Below are 27,101 nucleotides of genomic sequence, written 5' to 3' on the forward strand. Positions count from 1 at the left end.
GAGGTCTTCCATGGGGCGGTCTTTTACATTCTGCTTTCATGGATCAAAATCAAAGATAATTCTTGCAGGGAAGTTAGTTAGGCATTCAGAGCAGATACTGTACCACCCATATCTTAGAGACAATTGGGTGATTATTTGAGAGAGTGTGGAGGGACCTGGAAATCCAGATTTCTCTCATTGTGCAATCCTCATACTTCCGGCTTATGAAACAGCTCTGAAACTGATTACTCCACTACCAGATGTTCCCTTTTCTACTGACTCTGTTACAGTCATTGGCCAAGCAGATACAGTCCAAAGATTCAAACTATATTGTTTGGCTTTCAGCAGTAAGCAAACAGTAACTGTTTGCATATTTGGTTTAGCTACAATAGCCAGCAGGAAACTAGTTAGTGAAATCATTGAACATTTTGTTCATGTGTCCATGAACTTCCCACAGTAAATTTAAACCCCAGGATAATTCTACAATGAGTTTCAAAGAGGGTTTCAGTGTCCTATGTAACTGGTTTTGTTTCCAAAATAAATCTTTGTCGTTGCTGTGTATCTGTTTGTTAAATAAGACCAAATGAAAAATGTAATTGAGCATTACATGAACGTGTGTCATGTTAGCGAATTGAAACAATCCCAAACTACAAATTCCTCAATGGTGGTGGAAGTTTCCGATAGCCACACTTGTTCCGTTTTTCATTAGTTAGAGTTGTTTCATGGTCTTGACAACGATTAACAATAATAATGAATCTGCATTTCTGTAGCATTTTCACACAAGTACTTTACAGAGCTTAGGGAGTATTACCATACACAGCAATTTTGCAGTTGAGGAAACTGAGGCAGAGAGCTGTTAAGTGATTGGCCCTGCATCAAATCCGATAGCAGAACCAGGAATAGAATCCAGGTCTCTGAACTCCCAGCCTTTCCCTCGAACCAAGGAGTCATTAACGATACTTGATGTGGCACTTTGCAGAGTCCTTTGTGTCCCACCGAACTAGGTCCCTCTTAAAACCTGACCTCCTTTCTCCAGTTCCACTCATCATACTACAGATCCACCTGGCCTCTACACTAGAACATGCTGCCCTACAGTTAACATGCCTTTAACAGGAAGCATGTTCAGGCCCATGAGTAAGGCAAGAATCCATGCATTAGGTAGGGCCGGGAATTGAGCAGCTGTGGAGATTGTTCACAAGTCCCTGCTAAGCACAGAATCCTAGAAATGTAAGACTGAAATGGACCTGCAAGGCACTGAGGCAGGGCTAAATATTATCTAGACAATGCCAGACAAGTGTTTGCCTAGCCCGTTCTTAAAAAAGTCCAGTGAGGGAAATTCCACAACCTCCCGAGGTAATTTGTTCCAGTGCTTAACTATCCTTACAGTTAAGAAGTTTTCCCTAATGTTTAACCTAAATCTCTCTTGCTGCAATTTAAGCACATTACTTCTTGTCCTATCCTCAGTAGTTAAGGAGAACAATTTATCACACTCCTCTTTATGACAGCCTTTTAAGTACTTGAAGACTATTATGTCCCCCCTTACTCTTCTCTTCTCCAGCCTAAACAAACCCATTTTTTTCAATCTTTCCTTGTAGGTCATATTTTTTTAGACCCTTCATCATTTTTGTTGCTCTCCTCTGCACTTTCTCCAGTTTGTCCACATCTTTCCTGAAGTGTGGTGCTGGGAACTGGTCATAATACTCCACTTGTGGCCTTATCAGTGCTGAGTAGAGTGGAAGAATTACTTCTGGTGCCTTGCTGACAACACTCCTGCTAATACATCCCAAATGATGTTTGCTTGTTTTGCAGCAGTATTACATTATTGACTCCTATTTAGTTTGTGATCCACTATAACCTGGAAAATCTGTTCTGCAGAACTCCTTCCTACGCAGTCATTCCCCCATTTTGTATTTGTGCAGTTGATTATTCCTTCCTAAGTGTAGTACTTTGCATTTGTTCTTATTGAATTTCACCTATTTCAGACCATTTCTCCAGTTTGCCAAGATCATTTGGAATTCTAATCCTGCTCTTCAAAGCGCTTGCCACCCGTCCCAGCTTGGTATCAGCCGTAAACTTTATAAGCTTACTCTCCATGCCATTATCCACATCATATATGAAGATAATGAAAATAAAACGTTTATTCACAAAGTTCTGTTTAAACCAAAGTAACACCAGCCTGCAAAGTTCTTGGCCCTGTTCCATTCCTGCTGCTCGGCCGTGTGTAAACTTCAAGCCGACACTGAAAACCCAAACTAATGTTTTAGACAAGGCCACTTTTATGTCTCAGAGCTCTCAGTCATAGTCTCTTGTCAGCAGACCCCTCATTCTGCCTCCCATGAGAGTACCCCAGCCCCTTTTAAATGTACTGAGCTGAGCTTTGTTCAGCTCCCCATGATTGCTTCAGTGCAAGGAGGCATTTCCAGCAGAGACTATGAAACCTCTGCTGGGACTGAACCCACTCCCCAACCGCCGCCCACCCCCGCAAAATAACCACACCAATGTCAGGCTCAGCCAGTCTCCAGTGATATGGGGACACAGAATGACTATACACTGTACCTGTATCTTTTCACACAGGAATGGCTATTTTCTTACAAAGTTCCCAGAAACCACTTCTAGATGTGCCATTATTTAGTCATTATACCAAATACTGCCAGCCCCAAGTGTTCAAAAACATGTCAGAACCCACCCACCCCCAGAATGACGAGATTGGCTTAAAAGTCATCAGATTTTAAAAATAATAATAAAGATTGTGTTCTTTAATTTTGCTTTACTTTTTGAAAAAAATGAAAGCTGAGATTCTCGTGAAATAATCTGATTTCAGCAGCTGGGGCTTTAAGACAAACACTGCATATTGTGAGACCTGCAATACAATCTCAAGAACTGGCCACACTGGAAATTTTATCCCAGAATGACTGCATGGAGCTCAGCAAGCATTTTGGGGTGTAACACTGGTTTCACAGTCAATTATTGACACCCAGTAATTATTTCTAATCCAGTTCCTGTGCTGCTCCTGTGTCCAAAGTGCTGTTTGGGAAACAACAAATAGCTCTGAGGAAAATCTTAAATGACTAGCTTGAAACCAGGATGTTCTCTGTTCCCTAGGTCCAAAAAGTTTTGACTATGTTGAAAATAAAAGACATCCAGGACTGCCAAGCTAGCAGCTTAAGCAGTGGACAGAAAAGAAAGCTCACGCTTGGAATTGCCATTTTAGGAGACCCCCAGGTAAGATTAACATCAACCTGTTAGTAGGACACCCTGCTGACAAGAAGGCAGATAGGCTGGTGAAAGTCGCCAGAAGCTGCTGATTTAGTTTGAAGAGCTGTGCTTGTCATAATGCTATTTATTATCCATTCGTTATATGTATTGTCTTATGCAAGAACCTGGTCACCAGCCATCTCTGTCTGTGTACCTGTCACGAGTTGCACCACTCACCGCGAGTCTGGTGCCACCTCTTGGTCACTCTGGGGATTAGCTCTTGAGGTTGCCACTCCTTTGCATGCTGTCACGCTGTCTCTGCAGCAATTCTCTCATTCCCGGAACCCCGCAGCACCCGTTTTGTGACTCAGCCCTCCCGCTAGGTTACTCAACGTTCCCCCCCTTTTGGGGTACAGTCCTTCAATTCTCTGTCACTCCCACAGAGACCCAGGCAGTCTTCCTGTTCACTGCACCGCTGATCTATGCCACGCCCTTGGTGGCTGGGAGGGGAACCTGGGCCTGCCCTTTACTCTGGCTTCCAATCCAGGGACTCTCAACCCAGAAGATCTGGGCTTTCTTCTCCTAGCCCTCACTGCTCCTTCCCTGGAGTGCTTCCTATCACTCCTGGTTCCCTTCCTTGCTCTGGGTACTAGCTCCAAACCCTCCTTCCCCTTCCCAGGGAGTGACTGCCCTTTCCCAGCAGCAGCCTCTGTCTTTGCCAGTTTCCTGCCTTTATAGGGTCCACCTGTTCCGGCCCAGCTGAACCTGCTTGCGACCAATTCCCTGCTCCCTGACTCTTCCTCCAGGTGCAGCCTCTGGAGTTAATAGGCCTGCCTGGCCACCTGAACCCCTTCCAGTCCTGTGTGGGTGGTGGACACCCCATCACGGTACCAAACACTCACTGTGCCACGCCCCGTACAGATTGGTGAGGCTTCTGGTCTCTCCAGAGGGTGCTACGCCATAGGCCACTGAGAATCATTTTTGCCCTGGCCTAGCCAGTTGTGCTAGCCAAGCCTGTACACACGCAGCGTAGGACAGCATTCAGGAACAGGTGCAGGCTTGTTAAGCCTTTCTCTGTGACTCTCACTGTAGCTGTGGCTCTGACCTCAAATGCAATTTCAGTTTCAGCTCAGGCTGACCGTGAACAGTGCAAGCTGAACCCCACACCAGTGGAGTGTTTTGGGGTTCAGAGCCTCAGTCCGATCTAGGGGGACCGGTCATGAGTATTAAGGTGTGCATGCTGCCTCTTCTGGTCCAGAGATACTGGTGGCAATTTCATGCCGAGGCCCTGCAGAGGGAACCATGACTGCATGGGCCAGGAGCTCTTGCTTACCCAGGCAAGAACGCACCCAATGAGAGATGAGAGCACTTAGCATCTGTATAAATAGAGCTGTGTCTATCTATTTAATTCTCTTTCCTTCTTTGAATATAATGTTTTCCACAGGAAGTGTTGGATTTAGATGCTTCAGTCCCATTAAAATCCTAAACACTCTGCTAAATGTGCAATCCTAAATGTCAGAATCTGTGTCCCGGTCACAGAGTCTTTCATGTGGCTGGAATGGAATGTTTTATTATTTCCTCCTGGCAGGTTTTGATATTAGATGAGCCAACTGCTGGTTTGGATATCAGTTCCAGATACCATGTATGGAGCCTACTGAAGGAGCATAAAGCTAACAGAGTAACCCTGTTCAGTACCCAGTTAACGGATGAGGCTGATATTATCGCTGGTGAGCACTGGATTGCTCATTCCCCGAGAGATGATGATGATAACGGTAACACAGATGTCATTTTGCTGGCCAGAAATTTTCCAGTGGAACATTGTTCTGTCAGCAAATGCCGACTGGTTGAAAGGAAAACGTATTGCGGAAGTGTGTCAGTTTTGACAGAATTTCATTTAGGAAAAAAATATGGAATGGAACATTTCAATTTTCCAGTTTGAAAGGATTTTTCATTTCAAGTTTTTAAAATTTTACATTATATAATATAAAATGTAAAAAGTAAATATTGGAATGAAACATTTTGATTTTATCCAAATGAAATGTTTCAGTTTACATGATTTTTTTTTTTCAGAATTGCATTTTGGTTTTTCTGTTCATTCCATTTTGGAACAGAAAAAAGTTCAAAATCTAAGAATTTCCCATGAAATGGAAAAGCCATTCCTGCCCTGCTCTCAATGTCATAACTTGTTCTTTCCTGACTGTTGAGAAGGTTAGTCCCTGCTGTCTTTAGTACATCCATTTATTTATAAGACAGACCCAGGTCAGTGAGGTAATATCTTTTACTGGACCAGTTTCTGTTGGTGGAAGGGACAATCTTTCATGCTTCACAGAGCTCTTCCTCAGGTCTTTCACAGGCCTGAAGAAAAGCTCTGTGAAGCTTGAAAATTTATCCCTTCCACCAACAGAATTTGGTCCAGTAAAAGATATTACCTCACACATCTTGTCTATCTCATGTCCTGGGACCAACACAGCTTACAACAACATTGCAAGCACTTATTTATAGACACTTATGTCTCCCCTCACACATTTTTTCTCTCTAGTGAGGAACAATCTCCCATTTTAGCTCTATGGTACAAATTATTTTGTTTCTGTTTCTTTAGACCGGAAAGCTTTTATCTCCCATGGGAGGTTAAAGTGTGTTGGCTCTTCTCTCTTTCTGAAGAGAAAATGGGGAATCGGTTATCACTTAAGGTGCAGTATACTGAGCTTGTGTTAAAGGGATCCATTTTGAGTACGTTTTGGTTCTATATTTCTTGGGGGGGGATAATAATCTCTATATTGTCAAAATTAATGTACAGAGTACTGGTGGGCATTAGTTTTGTCATTTGTATATTAAGCATCTTTCTCGGCTATATATTTTATCTGTCTGAGTACTGAACATCTGTTCATTTTAGTCCTCTGTCCAATACCAAAAGGAAAAGATCTTTTCACATATGGGTAAAAAATCAAAAAAACATGCAAAACAGTTTAATAATTCATGTCTAAAATTGACATTGATTAACAATAAAGTACGTAGATAACCAGAGGACATAAGGTTGGCTGGTATTGTCCTCTCCCCATCTTTTGCTCCATTGTTTATTTGAATTGTTACTAAAGGAAACTCTCAATAACCTGAATGGGAACTTTGCTTGCATAAGAGTTGCATAAGGGCCTCAGGATTTGGATAAATCTCTGTCATTTAGCATTATGGGGCCTGGCAAAAACTTTTTTTTTTTAACTCATTTTTTTTCCTATGTTACATTTGACAAATTGTACAAAGTTCTTGATGTAACTGATCAGTTCAGTTATGAGGACTCCATTTGGTGTCCTGTCCAAATATTTCATCCCTTCATTTAAGAGAATAAAATCCCATGTGACTGAGGACTATGTGCCTGATCCCGAGAGGCGTTTTGCTCTCTCAACCCCAATTTAATTCAGTGATTCCATTCTGGGGCATATAGTGCAAATTTGGAATAACTGTGTTTTACTTGATATCTTCTAAATACACACAAAGAAAGCCCCTCTACATCTGTGAACTCTGGAACTGATCTATTCTCTGTGATAGACTTTCCATATCTGATGTTCCTGTGCTTTTCATGCAACCTTTTATTTCTCTCAGGAATCAAATCAAATTCTCAATTGCAGGTGGCAGAAAGGCAAACCCTGGAGCTGATCCTATAATTAGATGCCACTCCTGCTCCTACATCACATCTAATATGTCAGTAACCTCTGGACTTCTCCATCTGTTTGAGAGAAACAGAACCCTTGATAGTTTAAACAGCTAACATTCCAAATGCCGATTAGGTGTGTGATTAGAAGTCTTGTTACATATATGCTAGTGGACAATTCGTTTCTGAACTTTCTTCAAAAGACTTAACTTTTTCCAACAACTTATTAAGTGGCTGGATGTACATTTCTGGATTTGTTGGATTGTTCCAGGATGAACAGAAGAGGCACCGTTACAAATATTTCCTTTTTCTTTCCTTTCCAGCCTGCACATCAATGACTCTTGTGACTCTGCAAAAATGACATCTCTGGTCAAGCAGCATATTCCCAATGCTAAGTTATCTGGGCAGAGTCATGAAGAACTGATTTACATGCTGCCCCTTGAAAATGTGGATAAGTTCCCTGGTAACTATCACTTTGTAATTTAAGAGTGACTCCTTAGGATGTCATTGTAGCAGAGAAGTTTCAGAACAAGTCTAAAAGACTCCTGGAAGAAAATATCCATACATAAAGCTGTCTGAATTTTGTTTTCTGTTAATGTTTTGCCTTAATTATTTTATATCAATTGTCTCTTTTTAAGCTGAGCAACCCCATTTTACCATATCTTTTTAAGAGAAAAGATAATGAACAGAAAGGGCTGGAGGAGATGGGTGGTGGTGTGAATAGAGTACTGAAGATCTGGGTTTTATGCCCAGTTTCTGACACCTCTGTTACCTTTGGCAAGTCATAGTTACATGCTATGTTCCTCCATTTCCACATTGCAGAGTCAAGATATAACAACTTCCTCACAAGGGAGTTGTGAGGCTTAGTACAGAGATTCATAGATTCTAAGACAATCAGTGATTATCTTGTCTGACTTCCTGTATAACACAGCATGAAAACTTCCCTGAAATAATTCCTGTCTGGATTAGAGCATGTGTTTGTAAAGGACTTGGAGATCCTACCATGAAAGGTGTTGTACAAGTTGAAACTATAATTATTATATTTTATTTTATTTTTTGAGTGCACACCTTCCCAGTGAGCATCTGTATCAGGGATTTCAAATCCTGGTTGGTTGGATATCCACTCTCCATAAAATAGCCTGAAGAACTGTTCTCTGTCACTTAACTGTTTAAATGCCTAAATCTAGTCACGATGGAGGCTGAGGTGAATCCATATTTGGCCCAAAGTATTTAGCAGCCACTCTGTTCTTAAAACTTTAAAATATGCAACTATAAGAAAGCAACTGTTAGATATTTTTGTGTTTCAGAACTGTTCTGTGAGCTAGATACTCATGTGTGCCAGGAGATTCTGAGTTATGGCATTTCCATGACAACCCTGGCTGATGTGTTCCTGACACTGGAAGAAGAAGCAGCAATTGATCAAGCAGGTAAGAAAGTCCAATGCTGTCCAAAGTGAAAAGGATGACTCGGTCTTTACAAAGGCAAAATTCTCATTGAAGTGAATGGGAGTTTTGTCTGATAAGAGCAGTGGGATTTGTCCCAGTATCACGGATCAAATAAATCCAAATAAGTAACCTTATGGTATTTTCTGTTCCACTGAAAGCATCCCAAGGCATCTTTCCTGATTTCTGAAACAGTTCTTTTCACATTTTTATAATAACTGCCTGGAATCCTGAATCTTATTCTGGTCATCTCCAATTAGATGGCGGTTCTCAAATTAAACAGAGCACTCCCAAACCTGCCCAAAAAAATTAAACTCACTAGAGCCAGACACACATGCTGATGTGACTCATCAGGGCTTCAACTTAGTAATGGTTTGGTATATCATGTAGGACTAAAAGCTTGAAACTTCAGCCTCTGAGTTGAGTAGTCATTTCCAAACCCAGTATCCAAATATCCATTTCAACGTCCTACTCGCTGATTTGAGAACTCAGATCAGGAGCATAATTTGCTGTAGAGGACAGTAGCACCTCCCCCCAAACCTTGGTTTGCCCCCCATCTGAATTTTCATAGCTTGATATGCTCCACCTTTTCCCCCTCCCACAACTTTGCAGGATATAATGTAGAACATTATATGTGGCAATGAGATGCAGATTAAGTCAATTTGTTTGGTAAATCATTCCCCTCCTTCCCCATTTATTTGTAATCTGGGATTGATTCCATATTGCTCTTCAGTGAAGCTAAAAGGAAAGAACTTCTGTGTTCCAAACACTCCAGGATAAGGGGTAAGCTTTAACTGGCCGATTTCTTTGCTCCTAGATTATGGTGTGTTCAGTGAGGAGCAGGCAGAAGAGGAAAGAGACACCTTCTCTCCCGACGAATTGGAACAAAGTCTCCTGTCACTCTCAGACACTGGAAAGGCGACTGTAAGTGGCACAGCCCTCTGGAGACAGCAAGTCTGTGCCCTGGCAAGAATTCGCTTCTTAAAGCTAAAGCATGAGAGTCAAACTATTAGGTCCATGTAAGTGCCAGAGTGTATCTGATCCTATATATGAAAAGCAAAAGCAAACTCAGACTGCATATGTCAAAAAAAAAAAAAAAACCTGAAAAAGTTTCTCACTGGTATTTATTTTGTCTATCAGCACTCAAAACAACTTGCAGATTAAATAGCGAATTCACTGTAAATAACAAACAACTTTTCAGCTCATGGCACCTCTGCGAAGTGACACCCCTGACTGTAATATTGTTTTTATCTGCCTGTTATTTTCTGTGGCTTTGCTATTCCATGGGAGACTTTCTTACAGCTTTGCCAAATGAAATGTAATTTGGGGACTTGTTTCTTGTATTCACTTGTGATTGGGTATTGTAGTAAGGTCATTGTATCAAAATGTACCAGCCATCTAGGTCCCAAGGAAGCAAGAGAATTACTTGCTGAGTGAGAAAGCTCTAGTTCTCCATATCAGGAATGTGAGAGTTAATCAACACACTCAGGAAATCACTTGGGCCTGTTTGCTGTCTGGAAGCAACTAAACAGAAGTATGAGCCAACAGAAAGGGGTACTTTGAATATGTGAGACAAACAGAATGTCTCTTCCAGATCATGGAAACCCTGCAAACTTCACTGTAATCTCACTTTGATTTGTGACACTTTACTTTAAGATTTGGGGTTAGGGTTTTGGTTTTTTTCCACACCACCCTCCAGGAAGAGTTTAGAAACTATTTTTAACCTATTAAAAAGTTTTTCAGTTTCCCCTTAAGGGAGAGAGGGTTCAAAACAAAGACTTTCTTGTTGTTTTGGTAGGGCAGCTAAACCAGTCTTCCAAGGAGTTTCAGAGACCATGTGTTTCTCACCTGGAGAAGGAAGTCACCACAGATCCTGTACTCTTCTGCATCTTGCTTTACTTTACTGAGGAACCAGGCCTAAGAGATAGGGACCTCAGGTACAGGAAGGGAAGTGGTCTTCGGGAAGGTAATAAAGGGAAGTGAAAGCTCTTCCTGAGTCTTTGCGCTGGGTCCCAAGACTATGTCTCCCTGGTGCTGCGCAGGCGGGAGCTCTGCTTCCCTCCAAGACACTAACTGACCAAATGCAGAGCAGCCCTGTTGGACTCACACATGTGTTTAAATCGCTACAGTAGATTCACCAGTCTAGTCAGAGGAGAGACTGTGCATGTGGTTTGGCCCATTTGACTTTGGAATTATTTTAATTAGAAATGGGCCAAACCAAAATCATAAATCACAAAACCCCAGATGTGTCTGGATCTGAACTTTGAGGCCTGAGCACTCAATTATATTTAATAATATAATTCTTTATTAAGGCTGCAGCAGGTTCATCCTTTGAAACGGACAATCGCAGTTCTTGAGACTGTATTATTAGAGCTGGTTGAAAAATTTCCTGCTGAACATTTTCCCATCGGAAAATGCCATTTCACCAGAATCGAAACTTTCCATGGGCACCTGTCAAATTGGATGAAATTTTGCTTTGCGGGGCCAAAAAAAAATCAAAATAAAACATTTCAAAATGCTCCGCTTTGACATTTTTGGAATAGAACATTTTACTTTTCTATTTCAGAATGCCCTTTTGTTTTGAAAGTTGATCTTATATTATATTAAAAATAATAAGGAAATCAAAAGGAAACATTTACCCCAAAACAACTTTTTGAAATTTCAAACTTGAACATTTTGTTTCAAACTTGAACACTTGGAACAAAAACAAAATTTGAAATCACTGAATTTCCTGCGAAACAGACATTCTGGTTTTCCCCCACCGCTCCGCTTATTTTCATCATTGTTTGAGGGAAAGAAGCAGCACCAATGGGATAACATAAGTAGATACCAGGTTCTTAAATGACAGAGCTAATATAGGAAGAAATGAGTCTGATACCAGGTCTGTGAAGGAGGTGGTCCTAGCAGAGTGAAAGGCAGCAGCTTCTGGGGTCCTGGCTGCCGGGCGCTGAAGTGGCAGCTAGAAGTGGCTTGACCTGGTGCTGTGTTTTTCTATAATCTGCCCAGGCAGCCACACGGTCCAGTAAAAGTGGCGGTAGCCATATCAGAAGAATTTCTTGTCACCCACCATAGAACTTTTCAGAGTCCCGCTCTTTACCTAGGGCTTTGTTGCTTGCCTCTGGACACAGTCCCAAATTCTTACATGTATGCCATACTCAGCCTCTTCCCCTCCTCTACCTCCTGTCATCCTTGCCCCGGCACCCCTCCCCACCTTCTGCTCTGGTTTTGCTCGCTGTCCCTGCAAGCATGGTTTATGCATGGTGTGCTCATCAGAGCACTCGGTTGCCTGAAGCTTCTCTCTGCCAGGCACACCTCTGGGTTGAAGAAATGATAGGCAGAGACCAGGCGCTGTCTTAAAGGTTTGTGATCATTCCACATCCCTGAGTTGCATGGCTAGCCTTTTAGCTCTAAGAAGCCTGCAGGTTTGTGAAAATCAGTTGGTATGATGCCAAAAACATGGTGATAAGAGAGTATAAGCATCTTATTTTGATTTTCTAGCCAACTTGGCACCATGGATTAATAAATGGATGTATATTGTAACTCATCACCTACTCTTCCATTTTAGATTATTGGTGTGTGGTCTTCTTATACTACCTTTCCTGATCTCCAAGATAATAAGTGATGGAGAAATTGTTGCCCTTACGATGAAGGTTTCACCTCAGATGTATTTTCTCCAACCTGGACAGCAGCACTACCAAACACGTCACACCAGCTTATTGATCCTCAATGATACAGGTGAGAAAAATGGAATTAATAATGTCAATGTTGGAATCTACAACACAGTACATTGTAAGTGTCCTGTTGATTTTTTTCTTTCAAAGAAACACACAAAACCAGTACAAAGTCGCAAAGTATATTCCTGCACTAAATCCTAGTGCATCTTAATAGTGACTCCCTGAATAATTCATACAAGATCATTTCATTAATTAGTTTAGACCAGAACAACATTTCTTGTTTGCATGCTTTGAAAATGTGAAGGGTTATAATCAGAGTCACTTCTAAACCACTATTAAATGGCTGTTGCATTTGCCATGATATCCATACCTTGCTGAATGAATCATCTCCAGATTTTTTTTTAAAATGATGTTTCTAACCCTCATGGTTCTAAAGTAAACCTTGGGAACCTGAATGAAGTGTAAGCGGATTCTGTATTGGCTTCCTACATCTGCAGAGAGCCTGCGCTCATGACTCTGACAGGTTTGACTGCCCCTAATCATCTCAATGGAATGTTTAGTTGAAAACTGAAATTGTGGAGACCTGTGGAGAGCAGACTAACTTTAATACCAAAAGAAACAAGATGGGCAGCAACTCTGCTGATTCATTATTCACAATTAATGTTTCCGAATATTTCATTTCATAAAATATTCTGAGATTTCAACTTTTCATTGTGATTTGAGACAAAAAGCAAATTTCAAAATCTCTGAATTTCCATCCTGTAGGAAATTATATTTTTTAACCAGCTTTACTTCTCACCATGCGAACTTCCTGATTACTGTGCGCAGCAAAGTAGTTTTTGCTAAGAAACACCTTCCTGTTAAAAGGTCAGACCATGCCCCCTTTCAGAAATCCATCACTTGAAAAATGTTAGAGGTGTAAGGCTAGTGAGATGGAAGAATCTCAAAGAGCTTCTCTCCAGACTTTCAGCTTCCAATAGACCTTATTAAAGTGACATTAGAATTTTACTAGGAATGGACCTAAGCCACATAGTTCAGATCTAGATACAGAATTTCTCACAGAATAGGGTGTTTGGATGGGATCTTCAATTTGATTTTATCATTCTTGTGCTTTTACTATAAAAGAGCTGTCTAAATTCTGCTTTCTCTAATTTGTTAGGTTCAGACATTGAGGACTTCATCCGGGCTGTGAAAAGTCAGAATATAATGTTGGAAATAGCTAATGGGAAAAACATCTCAGATGGTCAAGAATACAATGGGGCTATTAAAGTATCACTTGCAGACAAGGTAACTGAGACTAAGTAAATATGACGTTCTGTAAACTTTATAACTCAAAAACCACTGATGGAAGATGTTATGGTTATTTATTATTATTAGAGGTGGATTCAAGAAGCAAACTTTGGATCTAGCCTTTCCTATAGTTTGGAGGCTTGTTTTTACTTTGGCTCATTGTACAGAAATGTGTCTACAATGAAATCCAGATCTAGAGCTTACATCCAAACGTTGGCAGCATCCAGGTCAAGGGGTTGGTTTATGCTCATCTCTAATTTATATGGTATTATGAATGCACGTGACAGTTTCTATAATAATACAAAGAAAAAGGTCTCTGCCTCAAAAAATAGATTAAAGAGGGTTTTGTTAGAAGAGCAATTTGAAGAATAATAAATTTTTAAAAATTCTTATTTGGGTTTTAAGCTAGCAAATGGAGCAGGTATCATAAAAGTTTCATGGAGCAAGGTCAGCATACAACAATACTAGAGATATGGGGATTTTTAACTGTAAAATCTGGGCCAAATTCTGTGCTCACTTACACTGATGGAATAAATGGGCCAAAATTTACCCCTCTGCTTTTTTCAATCCAATTTCCTCAGCTAGCTAAAGTCTAGTTTTTAGAGTGAAGACTGACTAATCTTTCATTTCTTCAGCATTTCAGATTTTCAGTGATGTGCCATGCCAAGAGAATCAATTGCTTTCCAGTGCTTATGAACATCATTAGCAATGCATTACTAAGAAACTTAAATTCCACTAGGCATATTCAAGTCACGACTAGGATGTCCCCTATGGTATGTATTTGACATTCTGCCCAAGATTTTCAAAAGTGATTTGTTATTTTGGAAACCTCCATTTTTGGATGCCCAACTTGAGAACTTAAAAAAGCCTGATTTTCAGAGAGTGCTGAGCACTCACCCTCTGAAAATTAGGCCTCTTTAAAGGGTCTCAAGGTGAGCACACAAAAATGGAGGCACCCAGAGCCACCAGTCACTTCTGAAAATCTTGCCACTACGTGTCCCCATGTTCTCTCTTTTATATAATTTGAGGTCCCTTTCACCTGTTCTCTTTTCCAAGCTAAATGACGCTAGCTCTTTCATTCTCTAGTCATGCGTACAATAAGTCCCTTTCAGACATTCTTGTCATCATCTTGTCTTTTTGCTGAATTTTCAGTCTGTGCTGTTATATATTCCTTGAGATGAGGGGACCGAAACTGTACACATCATTCCTTACAAATGCAAATCTGTGTTTTACATGTGATAATACCATTATGTTTTCATAGAAATTAGAGCTAGAAAAGAACTGCTAGATTGTTATCCAGACAGTGTGGGACAAGCCTTTAAGTCAAGCCATTCCCATCTCTATCCCAGCCAGTGCCAAATTGTTTCCACCTGTACATTTTCTAATGATTTGCCAAGTCTGGGGAGATGAATGGCCATTCCATCTCTAGGTACATTAGCCTCTGCTTGGGAAATTTCTGCTGGAGTGTGTGTGGATTCTAGGGTGGAGGGGAGGGTAATTATTTCCCAAGAGATGAGTTCTTCCAGTCCCCTAATCATTTTTGTTCTTCTCTGCATTTGTTTCAATTTGTCTCCATCCCCCTGTATTGTGGCATCCAGGACTGAATGCAACATTGCAGGGTCAGTCTGTAGAGAAGTGGCATTGGCTGTCACTCTCTGGGTGCCTTACTAAAAGGGGTGCTTTGAAGTTGCATAGATATGATGCCTCTGCAGATGCAACTTCAAGCCAGACCTTTGTAAAGCAAGTAGGATGCTTTTGTTTCTTCGGCTGTATGGTGACATTATTTAAAATCTATTCTGTTATTATTATTTATAGGCATTACGTAAGCACCCATGGCCATTATATGAAAGCATATAGCCATTTTTGCTTACTGTTTTTTAGATATCATCTGAGCACGGAATAAGGTTACTTTGGCATTCCATTCTTTTCATGTCTATTTTAGCTTCTGGTTTGGCACCTCACTTTGCAATGAGCAGCATAGGTGATTACAAGGTAAGAATGGATACTTTGGGTAGGTAAAAGTAAATGTCATATCTGCTGTGTTTCTTGTTTTTAACAATAGATCATCGCTTTTTCACATCTTGTAAAGATCTGCTGAGAAATCCAACCACGTCAGTGTTGTTTCCCAATTGGAAAAATGTGTGTGCGCGTGCTGTCCCTCTGACTTCTCCCATTGGTCCTGATCCTACAAACACTTCATGTGAGTTGTAAGATTGATTTCAGTGAGACTACATATGCAGTCAAAGCTAAGGAAGTGTTTGCAGTATCGGGGCCATACTTTGGATTATCCAAACTCCTATCCCCTCCCCTAACAGAATTCTAAACAAGTATTTTTATTTTTTCATATCTATTTTTCCAGAATGTATTTCCCATTCCATCTCGTTCAATGTAATTATTTGACAATTGAGTGAATGCTTTCTCTTTCCTTTCCATTTCCTTTCCTAGATAAAAGCTCACTCCCAGCTGTGGACTTCAGGCATGTTCCCTTCAGCATATTGGTGTGGCCAGGCTCTGGTGGACATTCCTCTCTGCTGTGCTCTTCTCTTCACAATGACTGGGATTATGTTTTTAATTAATTATAAAATTAGTCTGACTCCTGGATTATTAGCCTTACCTATGGTAAATTCCTTTTTAATAAACTATGTGGAAAATTCATCTTCAATAATAAAATAACGGGGGGAAATTGAGGCCTGACTTTTTAAAAATGTTATCCAAATACTCTAGGCTCTTGCATATCCTTCACCATCCTTGTATCGGAGCACCTGTTTTCTATTCTGAGCTTTGGGAGGCTTGAAAGATCTGTGTTGAAATCTTCATTGATGGATATAGCAAGTGCTGACCTTAGAGAAAGGTTTAACACCCTAAGAAATCCATGCCACCTCATTTTGTCAGTTGTCAAATTGGCTGTCTTTTTCTGGAGAATCTCAGTAATAGAATTACAGCAAGGGTATTCTACAGGAGCACTGTGCTGTGTCAGGATAGATGGAGGGAGCAATGTGCCCGTCACCTGGCTATGTATGCCTGATTTTACACTGCACATTACCATAAGTTTGTCACTTTTTTTCAGCACCAAATTCAACATACATGTTCAGAAGGGAGAAATAGCTGTCCAGTCTTAGCATGTTATTGGGTTTTCAGTTTGCAAGGAAGAGTTGTTCACTACAGTAGCATCCTTTCCCAGCTCCAAGTCCACTTTGGTTAAGGTTAGGTAGCACAAATGTTCCATCAAAAATGTCTGTGATACCATTTTTATCCTCTAAATTTGTGTTGCATATTGTTTGTGTTGGCATGATGCTCATTCTGATTCTCTCCATTCAGGTTGTGTCTATATTTGGCTATGCAGCATCCATTGTCGTCCTCACTTATGTGATCTCTTTTGCTTTTCGCAAAAAGAAAAGCTACAGTGACCTTTGGGCTTTTATCTTTATATTTGTAAGTACATGAAAGGTTTGAAGGGGGTTATAGTGTCATTGAAGATCAGATTTTATCATAGTGACAATCACAGATGGATCAAGCAGAAAAAATTCAGAGGACATAAGTGGGGATTTCATCCTGGAGTTTTGTTCAGCTTCTTATAAAGACAGGCACCAATTTCAAAATTTGGACCTGGATCTTGCTTTCAGATTCAGAGGTTAAGAGGAGCTCCTGCTTCCCACTTGTCCAGCATCTGAGCAGGACATTCCATAACTGCTAAGATACCTGCAGTTGGAGCATGCTCACTGGGGAAACACTCTCAAGCTGTTATCTTCAGAGAAGCAAAATAATATATATAATTTTCTCTTAAAGTGGACTAATGGGCGTGTTGCCTTTGGTTTGTTTGTTTTTTTATCATGGCTTTCTAGGTTTCTTTCGTGCTTAATGGAATTTATTATATAATCCATGTGAACTTCATCACGACCATCCTCACTGCATTGATTCCTTTCTATACGTTAGCTGGCTGTATGAGAATAATTGTGAAGGTGCGTGCAGAACATAACAAACTCCAGCATAATATGCTTTTTTCTAGTTTTAATTTGAAAAAGTTGCAACAAAACCTAAAAAAAACCTAAGGCGGTCAGATGAATTGTTTGTAGCACACTGCCAGGTGCAGTCTGGCTAGATATGTACCATTACCTGAGCCTTGGGTTAAAATTTCAAACCAGTGCAATGATTCCTATCAGTAATCATTACCGAAATTCTCAGCTGTACTGCACTATGAAATGCCACTTTGCATCTACAGAAAACTACCAGCATGACGAAGTATTGATCCAAATAGCCTATGATGGATGCAGTACTGCAGCTATTCACTGAGAAGATGGAACCAAATATGCAGGCCAAATCCTAAGCGGTGCTGAGCATCTTTAATTCCCCTTGACTGCAGTGGGAATTTGCAGATGCTCAGCCTCTCTTCGGAATTGGCTCTGTGGTAGTATTTTGTATCTATGAGCACTCTCCCCATATGTAAGCCCTATGCCAAAGACTGTAGTGGACTGGTGAAAGTGTGGTGCAGAGGAAACAAGGAGATAAAACCAAGGAGGCAGCTGTCTAAGGAACTGCACAGGTTGCTTTCCAAGGGGTCAATATGGAAGTGGAATACGTGAGGGACTGTAATGAGAGGAAGGGAGAGAGCCGAAATCAATCTGGAAGAGGAAGATGAATGGGGAGCAGTCAGGGAGGCAGTAGGTCACATCTACCTAGAGAAGAATGAGGCAGGAGGAGAAGTGAGATTGGAGAAGGGTTAAAAATAGCAGTAGAGGAGAAATCTAGTGGCCCTATGATGGTTCTTTGGAAATGACACGGGGCAAGGGCTGTGGGAAGAGTGCCACCATTAGAGGGCAGCTGCAGATAGAGATGGAGGGAGGTAAAGGAACTGTGGATGGTGGGCGTTCCAGAGAAATCAGGAGAGAGGGTAAGCTGGGGTGGGGGGGAAGTTAGAGGTGAAGAGACTGGCAGAGTGGGTGGAGGGGATGGCAGCGAATGGTGGGGATGAAGGGAAGAGCAAGGGTTGCCGGATGCAAGAAAAAGAAGGCAAAGGAGCAGTGAAAGGTAGGATGAGGGTCTAGTGGGGGTAAGAAAAGGTAGGAGATGGATGTGGAAGGAAGAAGGGAGAACATAAAGGTGGTGGGAGGAAAACAGGAAGCAAGGAGGGCAAGATAGAAGAGAAGATGGAGGATGTGGTGGAAGCGGGAGGCTCAGGGATGCATCACCTTGATCTCTCATTGAGTTATAGGAGTGAGTCCAATCATGCCAAACCAATGAAGTGCTGAGTAATTGTGCGGCCAAATGATAAACTGTAAAGCCCCTTTGAAACAGAGGTCTAGGAAGGTCCCGTACACTCTCTCTAACGATACCAAAAGCATTGCGGAGAGCTCATATGTGTTTAAACACAGAGGGATAAATTCAATCTTATCTTACATTCAAAGGATGTAGGCTTTCACTTTTACTCTCCACTGGAAATTGTTGCTGTTTCTAATCTGTAAATTGTTTTATCCTTATGCAGGTGTCGTCAGACCATTTATTTAACCCCTGGGAAGATGATCAAGAAATGATGCTGAGCAAAGGCCACTTGCTTGTTAGCCTGGCAGTAAGAACAAACTTCCATTTCCAAGATGATGTGAAGTTTTCCTGTTTTCAATGCCCTCCTCTTGCTAAATGGAGTTTCGCTGCAGAAAATTTCTCACACTGCTGCTCTGAGATTTAAAAAAAGAAAAGAAAAGATCCTCTGCCCAATCCTGTGATGTGCTGAGCCCTTTCAACCCCCCATTGACTTCAGGGGGAATTGAGAGGGCTCAACATCTCACTGGTAAAGAGGGGCCATCCATTCCAGCTACCTGAGGGGGGGCAATACAAGCGTTACCTTCACGGCATTTTTCTCATGTGGGCGTGAGTACCCTTGTGCATCTGCCACTTCCTGAAGGCTCTCTCCACACTCCTGCATCATAGCATCCTCCTCCTTCCTTCTTCCCCCCACTCTCTCAATTTCTCCATCCTTGGTAGAACTGATTTCACCTCCCAAGCGAGGGCCTTAACCACTGAGCTATAATCCATCCTCACACTCTCTCTGGCAAGACAACAGAGTCAATGTCAGAGCCAATACTAGATCTGGATTGTTCCTGCTCTCAGTCCTGTGCTCCAATCGCTAGGCCATGCCTCTGTCTTTTTTTGCACTCCGTTTATCTTCACATGGGATGCTAAAATCTGAAATTTGAAAAGAAGTATTTGGGTAAAATCCCTGGCTCTGCTGAAGTAAATTGGAGCTTCGCCATTGACATCAATGGATCCAAGCATTTCACCCATTGTCTTTTGCTTATTTTCCAGCCATACCTGCACTGTATTATTTTTATTTTCATTCTGCGATGTCTGGAGTGGAAATACGGAAGAAAAACTACGAGACAGGATCCAATCTTCAGGTCTGTGCAAAACAGAATCTATACAAATTGAATTGAGCCTTGGGCTGAATAAATCAGGTGTTCATGACACAGGAGCTAAATGTGGAAATCTGCCTCTGTACCATATGCTTCAAGAACACTGAGTTTGGTTTCTTTTCTCTGTAGAATTTCTCCAAGGAAAGAGATCTTCCGCCAAAACCCTGAAGAGTCTGAAGGAGAAGATGAAGATGTTCAAGCTGAAAGAATAAGATCCAGCAGCGTGATGACCTGTCAGAACGAGGAAGAGGTAGAAATGAATAAGGAGAATGTGCATCCAACACGAAATCATAGAATCATAGAAATGTAGGACTGGTAGGGACCTCAATAGGTCATCTAGTTTGTGCTCAAGGTAGGATTGTGTAATAACTAGACTATTCCTGACAGGTGTTTGTCTAACCTGTTCATTAAAACCTCCAGTGACAGAGATTCCACAGCCTCCCTAGGCAATCTGTTCCAGTGCTTAACTACCCTGACACTTACGAAGTTCTTCCTAATGTCCAACCTAAATAATGACAATACATTATTTGGGTAGAGGCACGCTGCACATCTCCCCACATTACCCTGCCAATTGCTATCAAACCTGATATCAAATGGAATTAGATGGGTGTTTAATCTCTGGCGCTCCTTCATCTCTCTGTTAAGATTGCCAATATTAAAGCAAAGAGTAATGATTGGCTGTGTGATATAGACACCTGAATACTAGGGACCACGTTCTGATTCATTTATGCTGGTGGCTCTTTTAAATTTTATAGACTTCTGTAATAAAACGTTTGCTGATGTAGTTGTAAACTACAGCGTAATGCATAGCAGTTAGCCTGACTTTAAATCTGCTTAATCTTCACCAGGCCTTCATTCTGATCTACGAAGAGCACAGTGCAGTTAAATGCTAGCTCTTTATATATTTCATTTTGCAGTAAAACCATCCATTTCTGCATTACGCTTATGCTATGTGAGTCTTCCCTGTCTTCACCCTAGAGCCAGAGCACAAGGGAGCTGCTTAATCTTACTCAAGACTTTTTATCCAAAAATACCTCCTGGTCATGAGGAAAACACAAGCTAAAGAGAGTTTCTCACATATTACCTATTTTCCTCTGGCTGATGTCACTGGCAGGGAGAAGAGATGGTGGCTCCATCCTACTGCCAGACAGGAAGAGCAGGGCAGCCTGTGAATTGGCAGAGTCTGGGCGGTGCCTCAAGATGCTTTGTGCTTAAAGTTGGCCCTGGACACTGGAAAACATTTAACAGGCTCTTGGTGTCACAAGCAGAGCTAGTTGGGAAATGGGATTTTTTGCAGAAAAATTCAACTTTTTGTCAAACAATAGTTTTCATCCAAAAAACAAAAATTATTTCGTTTCCAGTTTTCCAATGAAAAATTGAAAATATTCAAGGAAATCAGACACTTTCTATGAACGTTTTAATTTATCTGAAAGCCCAACTTGCCATCGAAAAGAAGTTTAGATGGAAAATTTTCAACCAGCCGTAGTTACAAGCAGCGCTGCCTGGAAAAGGGGATCCCTTACCAAGAAAAAATTTGCATTTCTGCCAGAAAATCATTCCAGCAGAAAATTCCTGAATGGCGCTCATGACAAGTGATGTCCATAAATGATTTTTCAGTAATAAGGCCACCAACCACAGAAGCCTCAGAAACACCCAACTTTTTCTTACCATGTGCATTTTCAGAGCTGGGTGTTGAGCCATAGATAGCTGCTTCTCAAACTGTGCTTAATAAATCCACAAGTCCACATAGTTAACAATAGTCAACTAGAAATTTTAAAATGTCAGCAGAGGAAGGAAGTGAGGAGGGTTTGTGATACCAAATGAATTCGAAGGAACAGTTTTCTTGATCATCTTTCATTCATTTCTCAGATTGGGCCATATCTGATACAGCCATATATTTTATCAAAGTGATGGTGGTTTGCTTTTGTTCCATAGAGACCAATCCTTAGCGTCAACAGTCTACGCAAGGAATACAAAGACAAGAAGGCCAGCTCCATTTTTAAGAAAAGGAAGAAAGTCGCCACAAGAAATGTCTCCTTTTGCGTTAAAAAAGGTCAGAACAAACAAGTATATCACTAGAGGTGTTTAAAACAATGTTATGCATTTTGTTTAATAGAATATTTAGAGCTTGTGAAAGTTATTGGATTAACACCACTGGTGACTGAAGTCTTCTATTTATCACAAGCACCAAGCATGACAAATCAAGTAATTTTGGGTAGGGGCTTATTGCAAATGTCCTCGCATTACCTGGCTAATTTTTCTCAAACCTAACCTATGGAATTAGATGGGTGTGTAACCTCTGGCGGTCCTCCATCTCTCTGTTAAGATTGCCAATATTTATGGAAATAGTAATGGTTGATTTTGTGATATAGACACCTCAATACTGGAGGCCATATTCTGATTTCATTTATGCTGGGGAGTCTTAAATTTTGTAGACTTCTCCAGACATATGCAGGTGTAACTGTGACTGGAATCTGATCATAGGGATTTGACTGGCCCTATCAGTGGAGTTTACAATGGCCGCTGAACAAGCATCAGATGGTAGAGAACTTCAGTCCCTACCAACCCAGGTGGAATTTAAATCAGTGACCCAGGAATGCTTCTCTATCTCATCACCAGTTCAGAGATTTGAGTACATATTTGTACCGCCAGCACAAATGGCAGACCATCAAGTGGATCAGTTTCAGGAAACATAAAAGCCTTCTACACGATATTCCAAACCATTTGCATGAGGCACTAGTCCAGTAGAGAAAAATAGCTGCAACTCTTTGCAAAAATGTTAGATTTCCCTGGTTCTGCCCCCTCTCTTTTGTAGTGATGTACAGTTGTTAGCAGTTCCAGTAGATGGTATTCATCTGTCCATTTTATTCTAGGTGAGGTTTTCGGGCTACTTGGACCCAATGGGGCTGGCAAAAGCACAACTCTAAAGGTGATCATTGGAGACACGTCCCTAACTGCTGGACAGGTAGGAGAAACCTTGGAAAGAGGAGAAGGAGAATTGTCTATTCTGAATACTAACTGAAAGCTGAAAACTCCAGGGTTATATCCTGGTCCTATTGAAATCAATGGCAGCAGATCGATTGACTTCAACAGGTATATCTACACTGCATCTAGAAGCAAGCCTTCCAGCCCACGCCCACAGACTCACGCTTGCGGGACTCAGGCTAGAGCACTAAAAGAAGCCGGGAGGTTGCCTGAGTTCCAGCCTGAGCCGCAACATCAAAATAACATCTACACAGCTATTGTTAGCATGCTAGCGTGAGCCCTGATAACACAAGTCTGTAGACCCAGTTGGGAAGCTCGCTTCCAGATGCAATGTACACATACTCAACTGGGCCAGGATTTCACCCTAAGAGTTTGAAACGTACAATAAACAACAATAAGTTTGCAGCAATGACATCAAAGTCATGCAGCCTTAGTTTCCAAACATTGTCTTACACGGTGGGAAAAGCTTGACTTGTTGGATTTGGGTGCTGCAGCCTAATTGCTACAGTTCTGAGATGTATTCATTTGTGTTTAATCATTTTTGTTGCTCTTCTCTGGACTTTCTCCAATTTGTCCACATCCTGGACCTGAAAATGCAGAACAATCTGAGTCAACAGTGTAACACTGTTGCAAAAAAAGCAAACATCTTTCTGGGATGTATTAGCAGGAATGTTGTAAGCAAGACATGCAAAGTAATTTTTCCGATCTACTCCGCGCTGATTAGGGCTCAACTGCAGTATTGTGACCAGTTCTGGGCACCACATTTCAGGAAAGATGTGGACAAATGAGAGAAAGTCCAGAGAAGAGCAACAAAAATGATTAAAGGTCTAGAAAACATGACCTATGAAGGAAGATTGAAAAATTTGGGTTTGTTTAGTCTGAAGAAGAGAAGACTAAGAGGGGACGTAACAGTTTTCAAGTACATAAAAGGTTGGTACAAGGAGGAGGGAGAAAAATTGTTCTCCTTAACCTCTGAGAATAGGACAAGAAGCAGTGGGCTAAAATTGCAGCAAAGGAGATTTAGGTTGGACATTAGGAAAAACTTCCTAACTATCAGGGTGGTCAAGCACTGGAATAAATTGTCTAGGGAGGTTGTGGAATCTCCATCATTGGAGATTTTTAAGAGCAGGTTGGACAAACACCTGTCAGGAATGGCCTAGATAATACTTAATCCTGCCATGAGTGCAGGGAACTGGATTAGATGACCTCTCGAGGTCCCTTTCATGAACATGGTAAATAATTCCTTCCTATTAGTTTACCCCTAATCTTATAGCCCCCTTCCTTTCACTCCTTCCCCACAGCATTACAAAAAGGAAACTGCATTTTACCTCTTTTCCCTGTCTCCCTTTGACTGTGCTGAAATAGTGGGGCCATATTAGAGCTGAAACCTGCAGAGCCCTTGGTGAGGTCTGCAGGATTCCATGTTGAAGAAGAGTTTTTAAAAACTGTGAAGAAACACTTCTACCTTTGAGCCCAGAATAAACCGATTGTTTGTGCAGGTGGTGATGAAGGGGACAGATGCAGCTGCTTCTCAACCAGAAGAGGACACAACTGACTTCCTAGGGTACTGCCCTCAGGAGAACCCTCTCTGGCCAAATCTTACTGTTCAGGAACATCTGGAGGTTTATGCTGCTGTGAAAGGGATGAGAAAAGAAGATGCTGCTGTTACTATCAAACGGTACAGAAATAAAATGATTCCAGCCTCCATGGCAGGTGGAGGGATGTACATTGTGTTTAATCACCGTTAGCGACCTCTGCGCCCATCTTGTCTAAAGCTGTTTCTGGTTCAGCTTCTTTATCACATTCATGTACCTATGACATAGAAGAAAAGGTGGAGCTCTTTCCCCCCTTGCTCAGGTTAAATGAAATGAAAGCAGGGAATGTTTAAAAAAATCCCTGTAAGGCATTTCATTGGGCACCCAGGGCCCAGCTGGGAAAGCTGGAGTTTGCCTGGTCACTTGTCTTTTGGCCATTGGAATGGGAACTACTAGTGTGAAAAACGGCAAAAATATTTGTGTATTTAGCAAAAAATGGAGAGGTTTTCTAATGACTACACAGGAAAATAAGAATTTCAGGGGGGTTCACATTTTAGAATTTCAAGGTTTTGAAATTTCATAGTGAAAAATCGGGAAGGTGGTTGTTTGGTTTTTTTTAACTAGTATCAGTTTGTTATAAATTGTTATTACTATTGTTATTATTTGTACTATAGGAGGGTCCAGGAACCCCAGGAGCAGGGCTTGCTGGTGCTGTAGAGTACGCACAGCACGTATTTTAATTTCCAAGACACACCAAGCGTCTGTGACAAATAGGGGACACAAGAGGAAGGATAGCTGGGTGGGTGGTTTTGAGCCAATTATATTTTAGTAAATAAACATGCTAAAAAGTAAATGGGTGACTGAGAACGTCATTGTTGCTGGAGAAGATTGGGCAGGGAGCCAGAGGATGGAGTGATGATGGTTTGTGAGATCACAAGGGTAGCTGTAGGAATTATTATGATGTAACAGACAGAGGGGTTCAAGGCTAGGAAGGAGCAGGCCACCCTTCAGGTGGCTCCATAGGGAGAGACATGCCTGATGGGTTCATTTCACTTTTTCTCCCCACCAGGGTAGTGAATGCTCTGAAACTTCAGGAACATCTTCAAAAACCAGCCAAGAAACTACCGGCAGGAATAAGCAGAAAGGTGTGGATTTTGTTCTCTCCTGTGATTTATGTTCTAAAACCAATCACTTCCTAGTTGCTGTTTCCACCTGGGCCCTCCTGAAGAGTTCAGAAGGAAGACTTCAAGTTGTCTTTTCAGAAAGTTTGGGGATCTTTTTTCCTGCAAATGCTTTTGGCTTTGTGGATATTAAACCAGTGCTATTGGGTGCCATCTAGAGGACACAAAAGGCAAATATTTTGCACTCTGTGAGTTGTCGTCTCAGAGGTTCAAAAAACTGTGGCATCTGGAATGATCCCAAGCCTATAAAACTGGACAGCTGGCAATGTGTACAGATTTCCCAGGAGAGCTATCTCAAAAAAGGGATGATCCTGGGAAAACCTGGACAGGTAGCCAACCCTATCTATAAGGCAGGGATAAATCAGCCCTGGCAAGGATGATTCAGTAGTGTCTAGAGAAGGGAATGAACCTTTCCAGGAAGATCCCTCTCAATCATTCTTTATTTTGGAATGGCAAGTGAAAAGGCCTGAGCTGCCTCAAGTGGTATTTTTGTGCATTGCTCTATAGTTGGTGCGTCCCTGCCCTGGATTTTTAATTAAAGACGGACCTGAGCCCAAAACTCTGGATCTGAACTTCTCTAGAGTTCAGGGACATTTGAGATTGAGGTTTTGGATCAGCCCAGTAGAGAGAGAGGGACCATTCATGCAGTTTGGAACTGGATCTGAAGTTCTCCAAAGACCAGGGGTATGAAAAGGAGTGAATTCACACCCTTCTCTGGAACATCTTGGAAAAGGAGAAAGAAATGTTACACATTGTTTCTTTAGCAGACAGTGGGTCACACCTTACTGTGCAGTGTCAGAATCACTGGAGAAGCCTGAGTAGACGGTGAAGATGTCGTGAGTGAGAGAAGCCCCCTCAGCATGTGTCACTGACATGCCTGACCTGTTCATTCCCTGCAGATTCAGTCAAAGCTTGCTTTCTTCATACCAGTTACACTCACCACATGTTGACAGTCCCTCAAAGTGCATGCCACATTATAAAAAAGGGGGTTCCTGCATTAAACCACCTGAGCCATTCTGGCTATGACTATGCTGAGTGAAGGCAGTTACTACCAATGAGACCAGTGCACGCAGTGAAGGTAAAAGCCACTGACTTTGTGATCTCCCTCATCAGGTATGCTTTGCACTGAGCATGCTGGGCAAGCCCATGCTGGTGCTTTTGGACGAACTGTCGACTGGAATGGACCCCATGGGGCAACATCATGTGCGGTGAGTGTGGCTAACTGTCCAGAAGGCAGCATGGAAGCCAGCTGTTTGAATGCCCCTTGGGCTTGTTAGAGAGACAAAGTGGGTGAGGTAATATCTGTGATTGGACCAACCGCTGTTAGTGAGAGGGACCAGCTTTCGAGGCTCAGGGAAGGAGAAGGCCTCATGGAGGTTCATAGCAGAGGAGAGGACCCCCTACTACACTTGTTTTGGGGTGCAGCCTGCACAGCAAGCGGCATGTAGTTTTGAGGGGCATGTCAGGTGTGTGATGTGCCCTGGGAGGATTTGAAGCAGAGCAGCCTTTGTGTTTCCGGCACTCAGGTTTTGCAATGCTGCCTGACCTCTTAGTGAGCCATGCAAGTGAGTGAAGCTCTTTTGACAGAATCCAGCCCTGTGGTAGCAGGAGAGAGGGTCTGAATTTTCAATCCAGACTTAGTTACTCCTAGGCCGCTCTCTCTGATTCACACTCATAAAATAATCTGACATCCAAAGGGTCCTTGCTTTCAGAACAAACCGTAGGAACCTTTTTGTCGTTATTTCAATCCTTGCGCTGTAGCAGATCATT

The 27,101-nt window shown here is 41.7% G+C and overlaps 1 protein-coding gene across 2 annotated transcripts in view; it reads left to right on the top strand.

Moving 5' to 3' along the window:
- The window catches only part of LOC140897624 (ABC-type organic anion transporter ABCA8), a 60,039-nt gene that overhangs the window by 22,975 nt on the left and 9,963 nt on the right, over nt 1–27,101 (top strand). For both annotated transcript variants that reach the window (XM_073310476.1, XM_073310478.1), the window contains 21 exons: nt 3,082–3,201; nt 4,763–4,901; nt 5,774–5,864; nt 7,144–7,283; nt 8,128–8,247; nt 9,080–9,281; nt 11,828–11,997; nt 13,096–13,223; nt 13,862–13,999; nt 15,108–15,218; nt 15,672–15,845; nt 16,545–16,658; nt 17,069–17,185; nt 18,706–18,789; nt 19,524–19,615; nt 19,760–19,880; nt 21,566–21,683; nt 22,504–22,595; nt 24,115–24,293; nt 25,220–25,295; nt 26,445–26,539. In XM_073310476.1, coding sequence (XP_073166577.1) covers nt 3,082–3,201; nt 4,763–4,901; nt 5,774–5,864; nt 7,144–7,283; nt 8,128–8,247; nt 9,080–9,281; nt 11,828–11,997; nt 13,096–13,223; nt 13,862–13,999; nt 15,108–15,218; nt 15,672–15,845; nt 16,545–16,658; nt 17,069–17,185; nt 18,706–18,789; nt 19,524–19,615; nt 19,760–19,880; nt 21,566–21,683; nt 22,504–22,595; nt 24,115–24,293; nt 25,220–25,295; nt 26,445–26,539 — 2,621 coding nt within the window. The remainder of the gene's footprint in view (nt 1–3,081; nt 3,202–4,762; nt 4,902–5,773; nt 5,865–7,143; nt 7,284–8,127; nt 8,248–9,079; nt 9,282–11,827; nt 11,998–13,095; nt 13,224–13,861; nt 14,000–15,107; nt 15,219–15,671; nt 15,846–16,544; nt 16,659–17,068; nt 17,186–18,705; nt 18,790–19,523; nt 19,616–19,759; nt 19,881–21,565; nt 21,684–22,503; nt 22,596–24,114; nt 24,294–25,219; nt 25,296–26,444; nt 26,540–27,101) is intronic.

The sequence above is a fragment of the Lepidochelys kempii genome, chromosome 14, assembly GCF_965140285.1.
Source record: "Lepidochelys kempii isolate rLepKem1 chromosome 14, rLepKem1.hap1, whole genome shotgun sequence".
NCBI lineage: Eukaryota > Metazoa > Chordata > Testudines > Cheloniidae > Lepidochelys > Lepidochelys kempii.